This window comes from Rattus norvegicus, chromosome 6 (assembly GCF_021556685.1).
Source record: "Rattus norvegicus strain SHRSP/BbbUtx chromosome 6, alternate assembly SHRSP_T2T, whole genome shotgun sequence".
Taxonomy (NCBI): Eukaryota; Metazoa; Chordata; class Mammalia; order Rodentia; family Muridae; genus Rattus; species Rattus norvegicus.
In genome coordinates this window covers 101,297,368-101,311,743 of record NC_141539.1, presented here as the reverse complement: position 1 = coordinate 101,311,743, position 14,376 = coordinate 101,297,368, and the positions used below count along the sequence as shown (strand labels likewise).

The 14,376-nt window shown below is 43.9% G+C and overlaps 1 protein-coding gene across 1 annotated transcript in view; it reads right to left on the bottom strand.

Annotated features, from left to right (window-relative positions):
- Positions 1–9,978, bottom strand: part of Mthfd1 (methylenetetrahydrofolate dehydrogenase, cyclohydrolase and formyltetrahydrofolate synthetase 1) — a 67,317-nt gene extending 57,339 nt beyond the window's left edge. The window contains 1 exon segment of the mRNA NM_022508.2: positions 9,631–9,978. Within this exon segment, the coding sequence (NP_071953.2) occupies positions 9,631–9,671 (41 nt within the window). The 5' untranslated portion in view covers positions 9,672–9,978.
- Between the last annotated feature and the right edge of the window lie 4,398 nt (positions 9,979–14,376).

The following is a 14,376-nucleotide window of genomic DNA, read 5'->3' as shown; positions in this document are numbered from 1 at the left end:
CACCTATTCAGGATCCCAAGAGCTCCTACATTAGGCATTCGGACCATAGGGCTGGGAATGGAGGTCAGTGGCCGGGCTTCTGCCTGGCACACACGGCCCTGGCTTCAATGCCAGTACTGCAAGAATACAGAACGGAACATTGCTAACTAAACTCTACGTCATCTCTCAAAGACTCAGGCATCCAGATTTTTGAGTATAATTACAGACATGAATGTGTTGTAATGTAATCTAATTTTTACAAATAATTCTGCAAGTCAAACAAAACATTTGGCTTGTAAGCTACCGGTTTTGTTACAAGTCAGAGTTAGAAGACAAGATGGGATGGCTCTGTATACTAAGAACCAAGAAGCTGCCACCAGCTATATGCCAACAGGGAGAATCGTGCCAGTGTGTCTGCCAGCATAGGGCGCACACCAGATTTAGTCTCCATATCTATCTGGCTGTCAGAGCTGGTTATGGTGACATGGGACAGCTACAAGCCCCCTGTAAACCTGGACATCACTACCAGTAAGAGACCCGGAAAGAGAGAGAAGGAGCTGGTACACGAAAATACTACCACAAAGCCCATGATTCTGTTTTGGAGACTAAAGGAAAACCTAAGGTAAAAAGAGCTTGGGGGCCCAGAGAGAGGGGTCAGCCATTAAGAGAAGCTGTTTGGTTCCTAGCACACACAGGCTGCAGAGGATCTGGTACTCTCTTCTGACTTCCATGGACTATACAGAGAAACCCTGTCTTGGAATAAAAACAAAAACAAAAACAAACAAACAAAAGGGGGAGCCAAACAAACATCACACGAAACAGAATAAATCTCTGGAAGAACTGTGCCCTCATATAAGAACCAAGGTGGTTCTGACAATGGCAGACCTCTCCTAAGGGCTGAGGGCCCGGGCTGAAGCCTGGGGCAAATCTCACCTCCAAAGTCAGTTCTGCCACTCACTCATTCAAGGGCCACTCAGTTTGCCCCGGGGCCATCCCTGCTGACCCCAGGTGGTTATTTACTAACCACTGAGGTCAAAGGTCCAACCACAGACCATTATTATTCATTCTTGGTTCAGAGCCTCCTTCCCCATAACACTGAGGCTCACAGCCCACGTCCAAGCCTATAGGTAACTTTGGCTCTCATTAACACGGAGCCCACCCACAGAAACCCCAGCTCTCTCCGCACTTTCTATTACTGGATATCTGACTTATCAAGTATCTATTATCAGCAAACCCAACCAACAAGGTGAGATCTGGGCTATTTTATTCACTGTTAGTTTTGGGCTTTGAAGATGTCCTGGCATAGAAAAAGCACATCGAGTAAGAGAATAAATACACAAAGGACACATAGCTGTCTGTATCCCCAAGCCGCCCCCGCCTGCCAACGTACTAGGATAGTATGGGTTATATAGTAAGACCTTCCCTTCAAGAAAAAAGAAAAAAGGTTGAAGCTTGTGGCAGAAGGCTGTAATTCTAGCTGAGCAGCTAAGGCAGGAGGACAACAAGTTTGAGGTTCACCTGACCTACAGAATGAGTTCAAAGCTAGCCTGGGCAATTTAATGGGAACCATCTCAAAAAGTAAAAGAGAGCCAGATGTAGTGGTGAAGACATTTAGTCCCAGCACTCAGGAGGCAGAGGCAGAGGCAGGCCTCTGTAAGTTACAGAGGATCTCTGTAAGTTCGAGGCCAGCATGGTCTACAGGGCTGAATCCACAGTCAGGGCTACAGAGAAACTCCATCTTGAAACCACCCCCACCCCAAATAGGAAAAGAGAGCATAAGGAGCTCATGGCTCAGGGGTAAGTCCTGGCTTTACCAGGGAGAAGGGAGGATAGGATGTGTCTGGCTTAGCAGAAGGAAAAGTGGACAACTTCCTCCCTAGAGCCTCTATGTATACACAGCTCAAGCTGAAAGATCACCTCTGGTTCAGGATTCCCACAGCTACGGCCCATACATGCAGGTGCTGTAAGGACTGAGCAGGCCATCTCGCCTACCAAACAAATTCTTGTTCACTGAGAACTGTCAGCAGGTACAGCAGCTCCTAGGTCAAAGTGACAAAGAGCCACCATAGGAGAACACTGAAGAAAGCTGCCGAGGGCCAGTGAGGGCACTGAGTGGATGAAGGTTCGAACCGATGGGCAAGCCTAAAGGCCTCAGTTTGACCCCTGGAGCCCTCGGTCAGGGGAAATCCGATTCTACAGAGTCCTCTGGTCTCCAGATGTGCACCATGACACAGTGCATCAGCACCCACACACGATGCCACATTAAATTTAAAAAGAAAGAAGAAAACTCCTAGGGTTGGCTGATATCATTCAAAAGTAAAACACTTGCCTAGTAAGGCCTTACATTTGAATCCCAGCACCCACCAAACAAAAAAAAAATTAATCATCACGTATTGGCACACGCCTATAATCCCAGCATTCCCAAGATAGGAGGCAGAGTCCACAAAGATATCATACACTACATAGTTAAGCTCAAGGCCAGCCTGGCTAGATTAAGATCCTGTCTCAAAAAAGAAAGTAGAAAAAAGTAGTTTGTAAGCACAAAGGAACCTTGGTCTTGAACCTGAGTCTCTGTAAGCTCTAAATGCTGAACCCTCTCAATGGAACCATATTGATAAGAACCGGCCACTCTTCAATGGAACAACGTAAAAAGTTAGCTTGTTAAATTATGACCTTGTGTGTCCCAGTCCCTACAATACTAAGTAAGACACATTTGTAGTGAAAATTTGGTTTCTTTATAAACCCAGTTGTGTTATGGGACTGTTTTAATCTCGGGTGTGGGTCATGGTGTTGCTTCACCACAGCAGCTGACTCGTGCTCTGGCAAGGGCGTGATTTTGCCAGCTGAAGATGGTGTACGTTTGGAATTCTGAGGACTCTTCAGAAGATATGAAAATGCCACACTCTGGGAGAGGAGGCGGCTGCTGCGGCTTGTCAAGTGGTTGTGAGCAAAGAGACAAGAAGAAATTGGATATCCTGAAGTCAAAGACCAACACTGCCCCAAAGAACAAGAGGCTGGACAGCTAGGCTAAGAAGAGACCAGCATCACTGAGGTGAAATCTTCTGGGAAGTGTTTTTTCTGAGAGCACAAAGATGGCCACGGATGTACCTCATGCTACAGTTAGACTTGGTATACGTAAGAGTCACCAGTGTGGTACTGGTTTTGAAGGTATAAAGGGGTCGTGAAGAGCAGCTGACATCCATGGACTGAAGGAGTCATGCAAAGATGTTAAGTCTTGGCACCGTGAAGAGAGCCTATGAGGCTAACTGGTGAAGCCTAGTTGCATCGGAAGACCCTATAGTAATGGAGATGCCAGTAACATGGATGATGGCAGGCCCAAAGCTTACCCTGCACTACAGCTTCCACTAAGTTACCGAGTTGACTAGATGTAGTGTCTACAGTGCCTAGACCAGCTACCAGCTCCACTTTGCCTCCTTCCCTTTCTCTTTTGTTCTCTTTCTCTCAGTCCTGGGATTGAACATGGTGCTTCTCTCAGGCTTGGTAAGCTATGTTCAGCCATCTTTTTTTTAAATTTTGGGGCGATGTCTCATTCTGTAATCCAGGCAGCTGTGAATTTACCTTCTCCCAATCCCAAGCTTTCCAAGTAGCTAGGATTACAGGCTTGTACTACCAGGTCTCAAGCTTGAGATCATCCTGTCCTACCTAACCACACACACACACACACACACACACACACACACACACACACACACACCCAGGTCATGGAGGTTTTTGGGCCCAGGCCATTTCTTGACCTAAGAGGCACATTTGGCAGAGAAAGATTCATTGCCACATAAGCTTGTGATGGTGTACTTTTGTATCTTCTTCTCCCTGAAGCAGAGCCTTATGTCACTAGCCTGGCTAGGAACTCACTGTATGAAGGGGGATAGCCCTGAACTTCTGATTCTCCTGCCTCCACATCGTAAGTTCTAGACTTACAGGCTTAACCACCATGCCACACCTCAAGACCACATGAGAGAGAAAGAGAGAGAGCAAGCAAGCAAACAAGCTGACTTTTAATACATTTATTTACTTTGTGTGTATGGGTATGTAAATGAATTATCCTTAATATAAATATAAACAGTGAATTAATCAGCTGGCTGTATTTCTTTACTTATGCTATTCCCCAATAACCACGAGGAAAAAAAGATAAGATTCATTCAAAACTGCACCTCAATAACTGGGCAGTTAAATGATCTACCTTTAACTCCTATGGTTATCTGGCTACCTCCCAGCCCCATACTATGATACTTGTGTATTATTATTGATCTGGTTCTTCAGAACCTTCCTCATGGCTCCAATTCCTCCACCCTACCAGCTGATCTGAGTCTTCCCTCTCTTGCTCTCTTTCCTCTGGCTAGCGGGCATCCCATCCTACTTTCTCTTCTGCCCAGCCATTGGGTGATCAGCATTTATTGACAAGGCAGAGAATAAATGGTAAGAACAGTTTACACAAATGTTTGAGACTGGAGGTTCTTGGTATATGCATTACGATGTTGTGTCCAGATTAAAACAAGATATGAGAGCAGAAAAATCATCATTTGAATAACCCAAGGGTAAACTCTATACATCTTAAAAAATACTGTGCCTTTACGGCTATCCATTAAGAGTTCAGAGGACAACTTACAGGGGTCAGTTCTCTCCTTCATGTGGATTTTAGGGACTAAAAACTGAGGTCCTCGGCCTTGGTGGCAAGAGCCTGCTTTTAGGTAATTTCACTGGACCTCTATCCTATCTCTCACTTTGAATAAAGACAAAAACCTCCAATCGATTCTAATACGAAACCAATGTTGAAAACCACTGGAATAGATCTCAAGCCGGCTAATGCTTTCAAAAAGAAAACCAGGGTTGGGGATTTAGCTCAGTGGTAGAGCGCTTGCCTAGCAAGCGTAAGGCCCTGGGTTCGGTCCTCAGCTCCGGAAAAAAAAAAAAAAAAAAGTGAGCATTCATGTATACATCAATTATAGATTATCAATATAGCTAATGTATACTGAACATTCGATATGTGCCAGGAAGATTCATTTAAGTGTTTCTCTGTTAAGGACTCTGTAGGTAGCCGGCATGGTAGCACACACCTTTAATCCCAGTGCTCAGAAGGGAGAGGGATGAGGAGGGATGTTTCTGAGTTCCAGGACAGCCAGGGTAATATAGAGGCCCTGACTCACAAAACTAAAAGTATCATTTCATTTTGCTACAAACCCAATAATCTAGATATTACTTTTAATTTACATATGAGGAAATTACAGCGAAGAAGTTAAGAAATTTGCTTAAAGTTACAGTAAAAAGTGAAAAAGTTTCTAGGTATTTTAGATATAGACATAAACAAACTGCATAATGTACCTCATATCACTTAAGTTATTTTATTATTTTTTTGTTGCTGTAAAAATATAAAAAATAAAAATGCTGTCTTTTATCCCTCACTAGGTCTACACTTCAGTGCCAAGATATCTAGTAGATATCTTGCCAGAAGCCCACATTCCAATTCCGCGGCAGCACAGACCAGCCGCCCCACACTTCCTTACACTTAAATCTGCACATGAAAGAACACACCTTTGATCCAATCGATAAGATATGATTGCCCACCTAAACATACAAAGTCCTGTACACATCCATCCCTTAAGAACATTTATAACAACCTGTAAGAGTACAGCATGGAATCTTAATGTCAGCTCCCATGTTGCCCTGCCGCAGCTTCTCTGCACCTCCTGTCTCTTCCTTTCCATTCCAGTCTCCTCCTCTTCCTTCAATCTTTTCCCCGTCCTTGGGGCAGTAGAATTAGCATCAAAATACAGATAACTCCAGGACAAACCACAGCAATTTTTGATATGGGTGTTTATATGTGAGCTAGGAGTGTTCCTGATGCATGGGCCATCAGATCCCCTGGAACTGGAGCTACAGATGAGCTTCCAAATGGGTGCTGGTAATTGAACTCAGGACCTCTGGAGGAACAGTCATTGCTCTTAACCACTGGGCCATCTCTCCAGCGATTTTTGGTTTTTAAAGGAGCTTATATTTACTTTCCTCTCCACTCAACCAAAGCACACCCATACCACCAATTCCCAGTCACCCACCAAGTCAAAACCTAAGTTATCTCTTTACAATCTAAAGGAACACTTCAAGAAAGAGCACAATAGAAGGCATGGATATATATTCATAACCAGAAACAGGTACTTTAGTAATCTACATGTTGAAAAAGACTCAAAGACATAAAACTAACAAGCAGGTGGGTGCATGTGTGAGCGCACGCGCCCCCAAACACACACACACACACACACACACACACACACACACACACACACACACACACAAAGGGAGATCCCAGTACACTGTTGGTGGAAACTTGAATTCATATGGCCACTAAAGAAAGTAGCACAGAGTTGCCTTTTAAAAATCAGAACTATCCTACTGTGGCAAAAACCAAGAAGAAGCAATGGGCTAGGGGGTCTGGCTCTAAGATTTCACTAGTACCAGTGGCTGGTGGGGCCTGGACCTCAGTGTCACCTCTGTTGTCACAGTCAAGTTAGCATCAAAAGACTAAGGAACTGAATGACCAGTAAATGCTATCAATTCTAGCCTATAGTAAAATGGATAATTTATGTTGAAATTAAAAAAAAAAAAAAATAGACGGTCAGAACATGGTGGAGCTTGCTTTTAATCCCAGCACTCCTGAGGCAAAGGCAAGCAGATCTGTGAGTTCAAAGCCATCCTAGTCTGCAGAGTAAGTTCTAGGACAGCCAAGACTACACAAGAGAAACCCCCATTTCAAGCAAGAGTGTGCGCACACACACACAAAATTACATGATGAGTCTGGAGAGATGGCTCAGTGGTTAAGAGCACTGTCCACTCTTCCAGAGGACCCAGGTTCAATTCCCAGCACCCCTCTGACAGTTCACAACTGTAACTCCAGCTCCAGGTGATTTGACACCCTCACAGAGACATACATAGGGACAAAACACAGATATACATTAAATAAAAAAAGTGTTAACTAAATAAAGTTACAAAGTACTCTATGAATATGTCCTGATTATGTATCCATTTAAATTTTTAAAAATCAAATCAAGTTTTAAAAATTAAAAGCAAAATAGAATTATCAGAACAATTTCTTTCCTGGCTGTGTAACCAAAAAATTTAAATTACAATCTTGTAAAGAAATCTGTCTACTAATAACAATTGTAGCATTAATCACAAGAGCTAAAATATGGGAACAACCTATCTAGGTTGCAACCTTATTAATGGTTGCTCTTATGACATTACAGATTCTTTTGAAGCCAGGGCATTGCAGGTGCCAGTTCCTCTACCATTGAATAGCCATGGCTTCAACAGACAAATGGAGAAAAGAGAATTAGACATACGGTGAAATCTTACTCATCCTTAAAAAAGGAGGTCTGGGGGCTGGGGATTTAGCTCAGTGGTAGAGCGCTTACCTAGGAAGCGCAAGGCCCTGGGTTCGGTCCCCAGCTCCGAAAAAAAGAACCAAAAAAAAAAAAAAGGAGGTCTGTCACATGGGTAGAACCCAGGACACTATGATTAAGGAAGCAACCCTGACATTATAAGAAAAATGCTACATAATTGCATTTATAGGGAAGTTAAATCCAAGCACACAGCTAGAAATAAAACAGGGCAGAGAGTTATTGAACCCCAAAGAATACAAAGTAGGAAATATAGAAGAGTAACAAGCCAGGAGCTGCAGGGTAGAACAGGACTATGGTAATGAAAGGATACTGTATCCAGGATTGTGCAAAGAAACTTAGTTCATTTTAGCAAGCCTTATAAGAAGTAACTACCCATGCATGCGGTTACTTTACTTTAGTAACCGTATACATTGTTACTACATATATGCATCCCATAATTTGTGGCCAATCTTAAATATACACAGTAAGTTTTTAAAAAACATTATAATTTGTGTGTGTGTTTATAAGTGCATGCTATGCCTGTACATGGGTACCCAGAAGGAATCTTTCCCTTGGAGCTGGAGTTACAGGCAGTTGTGAATGGTCTAAAGAGAGTGCTAAGAACTGAGTTATATCTGGAAGTACAAAATGTGCTTTCATAATCCCTGAGACACCTCTCCAGCCCCCACATTAAGGCTTAAGAAAGAAGAAGAAGAAGAAAAAAAAAAAGCAGACATGGTGATATGTCTTTAATCCCAGCACTCAGGAGGCAGAGGCAGAGGCAGGTAGATCTCTTTGAGGCCAGCCTGGTCTACAGGGTGAGTTCTAGGACAGCCAGGGCTACTCGAGAAACGCTGTCTTGAAAAACAAACAAAAGCCTGAGTAGTGGTATAGACCTGTGAGGTCATCCTTTGGAAGGAGTAAGCACTGAGTCAGTAGTTCAAAGCCAAACTCAGATACATTTGAGTTTGAGGCAAGCCTGGGTTACCTAAGACCTTGTCTTAACAAAAGAAAAGAAGAAAAAAAGCACACAGATGTATTATGATTTCTAGTCCAAAAATCTGGAGTTCTTCCTTGCCTTAGTACAAGATTCACTACTTAATTTATATTTCTCCTCTTTTTTTCCCAGTCTTCAACAAAGGATCACTTTACCCTGAGGTAGGCTTCACTATCATTCTCCTCAATGCTTCTTCTGAAAAAGTCAAGTATTTACTGGACAATTACTGTTAGCCACAGCAGTTAATAAATACCCAGGTATACCTAATGTAAAAGCAACCTTCAGTTCACACCTTTCTCTCCTCAGCAGTCCCCAACACTCATTCCCTAAACAAAAAGCAAGGAACTAGCCCAGAGGTTAAGCACACTTACGGCTCAATTCCCAGCACTCTCTCCCAAAAAAGCAAAAGGGTGTTACTACTCTCTGGGAGGACGCTTGGCAAACATTTCCTCTAGTTAAGCATTTAAATCTGCAGGGCCAGAAGAGGTGGTCAAATGGAATATGAAATTGTCAGCACAGAGAAGCCAAACTAATAAATAACTTTAGTGCCAGGACAGATAGGGGGCTGTTATAGGGTAGAGCATGAGAAGGCTGGTGTTGTAGTACAGCGCTTGCCTTGCATGTGTGATACCTTAGAAGTGAAGCACGGACCGGAAGGAAGAAAGAGAAAGTAAAAGATAGTATTTGGTGTTAACAAGGAATTCATTGAATTAGAGGAAATCCTCTAGTCCAGGTGTGGTGGTGCACGCCTTTAATCCTAGCACTCCAGAGGAAGAGACCGGAGGGGATCTCAATGAGTTCAAGGCCAGCATGATCTACAGAGTGAGTTCCAGGACAGTCAGGGCTCCGTGAAGAGACCCTGTGTCAGAAGACAAACAAACCCGGGTCAAATCTTGCCACAATCGAATCACCACCAAATTGCAAGACAAGCGGCTATGCTGGCTTTCTGAGTTTGGACTTCACAGGCAGCCCATGTCTAAGCAGGATGATGCCAGCAGCTACACTTTTGAGAGCAAGATCAGGTCAGGACTTGCCGCCAAAACATAGGAATGCAGCCACCCCAGGCAGTCTATTGCAATTGCACATTGGGCCGGCATGTTTCTCAGGCTTCAGGAAACCAGTCTTCAGATTCTAGGGGCCGTGTCAATGTCCTCTCTTCCCACAAAGCCCATCTAAGCACCTCTCCTGCAGAGCCCGGGTGCTTGGGGATCCGCACGCCCAGCTCTAAGCCCACCACCACTATCAGCAGTGGCAAGTACTTACGCGGAGACCACTTTCCCGTTCAGGATTCCCGCTGGTGCCATGGCCCTTGCTAGTCTGCTACCCACGAAGAACACCAGCAAAATTCAGGTTCCAGTCCCTCCGCGCGCGTACGGGACAGCACAACCCACGTGCTCAGGGATCTCCCGGGGAAACTCAGTCAATGCGCCTGCGTCGCGCTCCCAGCAGCGAAGGTGCGCAGGCGACCGGAATGACGTCGTGACCCGCTGACAGCGGAGGCAGGAGAGTCTGAGGGAGCCGGTGGGCCCAGGCAGCAAGAAGACTGTCACCAAAGACTGGTTGGCGGCTGTGACTGGCTGTGGAAAGAGCCTGTGTGGAGCTTGCCTCTGATGACCTGGGAGCTTCCCGCGTCGCTTTTAGCCAATCAAAGATAGTGTATAGGGGGCGCGGTGGGGCGGGGTCTAGGCGGAGTCTGAGCAGAACCCCGGCAGGAATGGGCCTGTCTGAACCAGTTCCCCTGACCTAGGTTGCAGTGACAGTCTCCTGCAGAGCCTGTGTCGCGGCTTTGTCCTTTCTTTCTTTCTTTCTTTCTTTCTTTCTTTCTTTCTTTCTTTCTTTCTTTCTTTCTTTCTTTCTTTCTCTCTCTCTCTCTCTCTCCCTCTCTCTCTTCTCTCTCTTATTTATTTATTTGTTTGTTTGTTTGTTTATTTATTTATTTATTTATTTATTTATTTATTTATTTATTTATTTATTTATGGCTCGTCCTGACTTCTTCAGGCAGGAGCTTGGAGGCCTTAGGCTAATTACGGGCACTGACCTGGAGCGGGTGATGCGACTTTCCACGTTGTCATAACCCCAAGCTTTCAGAGTGTGGTGGGGGGCACCCGGGATAACTTTGCCTATCTGTAACCCTCTTAGCAAGAGTGAGGATATCTTAATGAGACAATTGTGTCCTTCTGGTTAACCATCTGCGGAGAAAGCACACCAAGGAATTGGATGCTTCCCAGAAAAAGATTTCAGAGATCACCTTGCAGGACTGATGCCTTGACAGTGATGGACGGGACCACACCTCGACCTTCACTGTTCAGCTCTGTTTAACTCTAACTCTCTACTTAAACCTTAACCTTATATTGGACCCAGAAGACAACTTCTCTTTGTCCCTCTTCCCAATGTATTCCCGTATTGAATAAATCTCCTTTTTCTATTTCTTACCATTACTTGTTTAATGGGCTTATTAAGAATGGTGTCTAGGGGTTGGGGATTTAGCTCAGTGGTAGAGCGCTTGCCTAGCAAGCGCAAGGCCCTGGGTTCGGTCCCCAGCTCCGGAAAGAAAAAAAAAAAAAAAAAAAAAAAAGAATGGTGTCTAACCTGGTTTATTGGATTGTCAGAGCCCAGGGTCTTACTCTCAATTCTAGTAACAGTAGGGAGGATCAATCCACAGCCTTGGCATAGAGACAAGTTCGTTATGACTTAACCATAACTCAGCCTTCCATAACTAAAATCGAACCTGTTATCCTCCCTGGGTGGAAACCCATAGGCAGGCTCAGCCCAGCAGCTGAGAGGGGTCTCAGAGCAGCAGCATGGGGCTCCATCAGTGTGGAGGGAGCAGAACTCAGAGCCAGGGATCCTTTCCTCTCAGCAGATCAGTATTGAAGCAGAGACCACTCCGGTAATAATTAAATGCCAGCAAGGCTGACACCCCTCCCCATTCACCCTGTACAGAAATGAGTTTCGCCATGTCCTTGGGAGCCTGGTGGTAGAGGAAGGCAAAGAAATTGGCTTTGCTTTTTCTGCTGCTGTTACTGGACTGGATTCTTACTGTTGGGTTTGTGGTAGAAGCATAGAAAACTTATTTGAGACACAGAAGCTTAAAAATGAAAGCTTGGGGTTGGGGATTTAGCTCAGCGGTAGAGCGCTTGTTTAGTGAGCACAAGGCCCTGGGTTTGGTCCCCAGCTCCGGAAGAAAAAGAAAAAAGAAAAAAGAAAAAAAAATGAAAGCTTTATTCTCTGAAAGCTCAGGGAGGCAGCCAGGTCGGGACCTGAAACATGTCCCAGAAAGGAGATTGTACGACATTTTAAAAGGTTGGGAACACAAAGTGAGGGGTGAACTGGGGTGCGCTGCAGTGTTATCCGATTGTATTTTGTTTGACACTTTGGGTTAAGCAAGGGAGTATCTGTTGGAGACTGGACCATATCCATGGCACCTGGCTTCAAGGTCCTTAATTCATTCTCCTAGACACTGGGTGTGGAGCTCAGAGTGATAAGGGGACAAAGCAGGTCAGCTACATGTAGTTAATTAGGGCATAACAGGCAATTGATTATGTATTTTTACAACTTATGCACCTTGGTTTAGATAACAGCAATTGTTATATTCTTTATCCGTTAACATACAATTAGGAAAACATTTGGAGAAGTGGGATAGGAGTTCATTCCTAATCCTGGGACATGAACTTGTTTGACCTGCCAACAAGGTCCTTGGAGAATTTGTCCTTGACTTGCCAACAAGATGGAGAAGTTGTCCTTGAGATGGCTTGACTCAGACAGCTGTCTCCTTACAAGGTGTCCCTGAGATGTCTGAATTGAGACAACTGTTTACAACAGAAGCTGTTCAGCTATAGGGAAGTCCCCAGCTGCCTTAGGGTCTGGTATCTTGAATTTAGTTTTTCCCAATAAAATAAATGGAGTCTATAAACAAAATGTTAGTTCCTAGAATAAGTTTCTTTCTTTTTTTAAGATTTATTTATTTTACGTATATGAGTACACTGTTGCTGTCTTCAGACACACTAAAAGAGGGCATCAGATCCCCATTACAGATGGTTGTGAGCCACCATGTGGTTGCTGGGAATTGAACTCAGGACCTCTGGCAGAGCAGTCAGTGCTTTTAACCACTGAGCCATCTCTCCAGCCCCTAGAATAAGTTTTTTTTGGCTTCTTCCCAATTAACCTTCTCTGGTTGCAGTTTTCCCCACATCATTCTAAAGAAGAGTCCTTCCTTAGAATTTTACCACTTGGCTGTTGATTTAGCAACCACTGTTAGAGAGGCATGTTTCAAAGAATGGCAAGACACATGGTTGCCTCCCAACCTTTCTGCCAGGGTCTGGCATGCTAGGTAGGGGCTTCTATCAGCAGCTAGGTTCCCCCATGCCGGAGCAGAGCCTGTACTAAACTTGGGTATTTTTTTTTCTGCACTAATGTGTGTGTATGTATTTTAGTTTGTGGCTTTTGCCTGAAATCCTGGGCTGTTTTACATTATATCCATATATAGTTAGATATTCTCTGTTTTTTTTCATTAGCCCTTTTACTGAAGTCGAATGTGCAGGCTGTAGTAGTTGCCCACTTTTAAGAATACAAATGTATGGGCTGGAGAGATGGCTCAGCGGTTAAGAGCACCCGACTGCTCTTCCAGAGGTCATGAGTTCAATTCCCAGCAACCACATGGTGGCTCACAACCATCTGTAAAGAGATCTGATGCCCTCTTCTGGTGTATCTGAAGACAGCTACAGTGTACTTATATATAATAGATAAATAAATCTTTAAAAAAAAAAAAAAAGAATACAAATGTATGATGTTTTTAGTTTACAAGGTTTACATTTACAGAACTGTGTAACTGTTACCATGAGGTAAAATGAGGAAATCTTCGCTGTCTTCATTGATGATTGGTTTTGTGGGGGGCTAGGAAGGGCTAACCAACTAATAAACTACAGCTCCAGCCCCTACTTTATTATTCTTTTACTTATTAATTGATTGATTGGATTTTTTTTTTTTTTGGTTCTTTTTTTCGGAGCTGGGGACCGAACCCAGGGCCTTTCGCTTGCTAGGCAAGCGCTCTACCACTGAGCTAAATCCCCAACCCCCTTTGATTGGATTTTTTTTTTAATTTATTTTTTTTAAGATTTTATTTTATTGTATGAGTACACTGTAGCTGCCTTCAGACACACCAGAAGAGGGCATCAGATCTCATTACAGATGGTTGTGAGCCACCATGTGGTTGCTGGGATTTGAACTCAGGACCTCAGGAAGAGCAGTTGGTGCTCTTAACCACTGAGCCATCTCTCCAGCCCGTGATTGGATTTTTTTAAAGACAGGGTTTCTCTGTGTAGCAGCCTTAACTGTCCTAGAACTCAATCTGTAGACCAAGCTGGCCTTGAACTCACAGAGATCAGCCTGATTCTGCCTCCTGAGTGCAGGGATTAAAGGAAAGAAAAAGAGAGAGGAAAAAAAACTTGGGCGATGGTTCAGTGGTTAAGAGTATTTGCTGCTTTTGAAGAAGACCCAGGCTTGGTTCCTAGCACCCACATAACAGATTATAACTACCTATTAACTCCAGTTCAAGGCAACCCAACTCCTTCTTCTGACGTCCAGGGCTCCTGCACACACAAAACATTACATACACAAACACTTGCAATAAGGATTTGTAAATACAAGAAAATGGTCTCATAAATTGCAGGTAGTGCTTCTCTGTGTATTGCATTTCAAAGATTTTTACTATCTTGTTGGTGAGGAAGAGGCCCAAGCCTCATTTAACAGGTAGGGAAATGGTCTTAAGCCCCTAAACTCAGTGCCCAAAGCTATAAGGCCCCAAACCTTGATGCTTCATCCCTAAGATTATCACCTCTGCCGTCTAAGCAGAAAGGGTTTTCAGCTACAGTAGCTTTGTGTGATCTGTATAATTTATTCATCAAGCAAGCAACGGTTGAACAACCATTTCCTACCAATAATTCTGCTCCAAATGCTGACAGCACCCTAGAGAACCCAGCAGCACACTGAATTATATTCTGGTAGAGGATA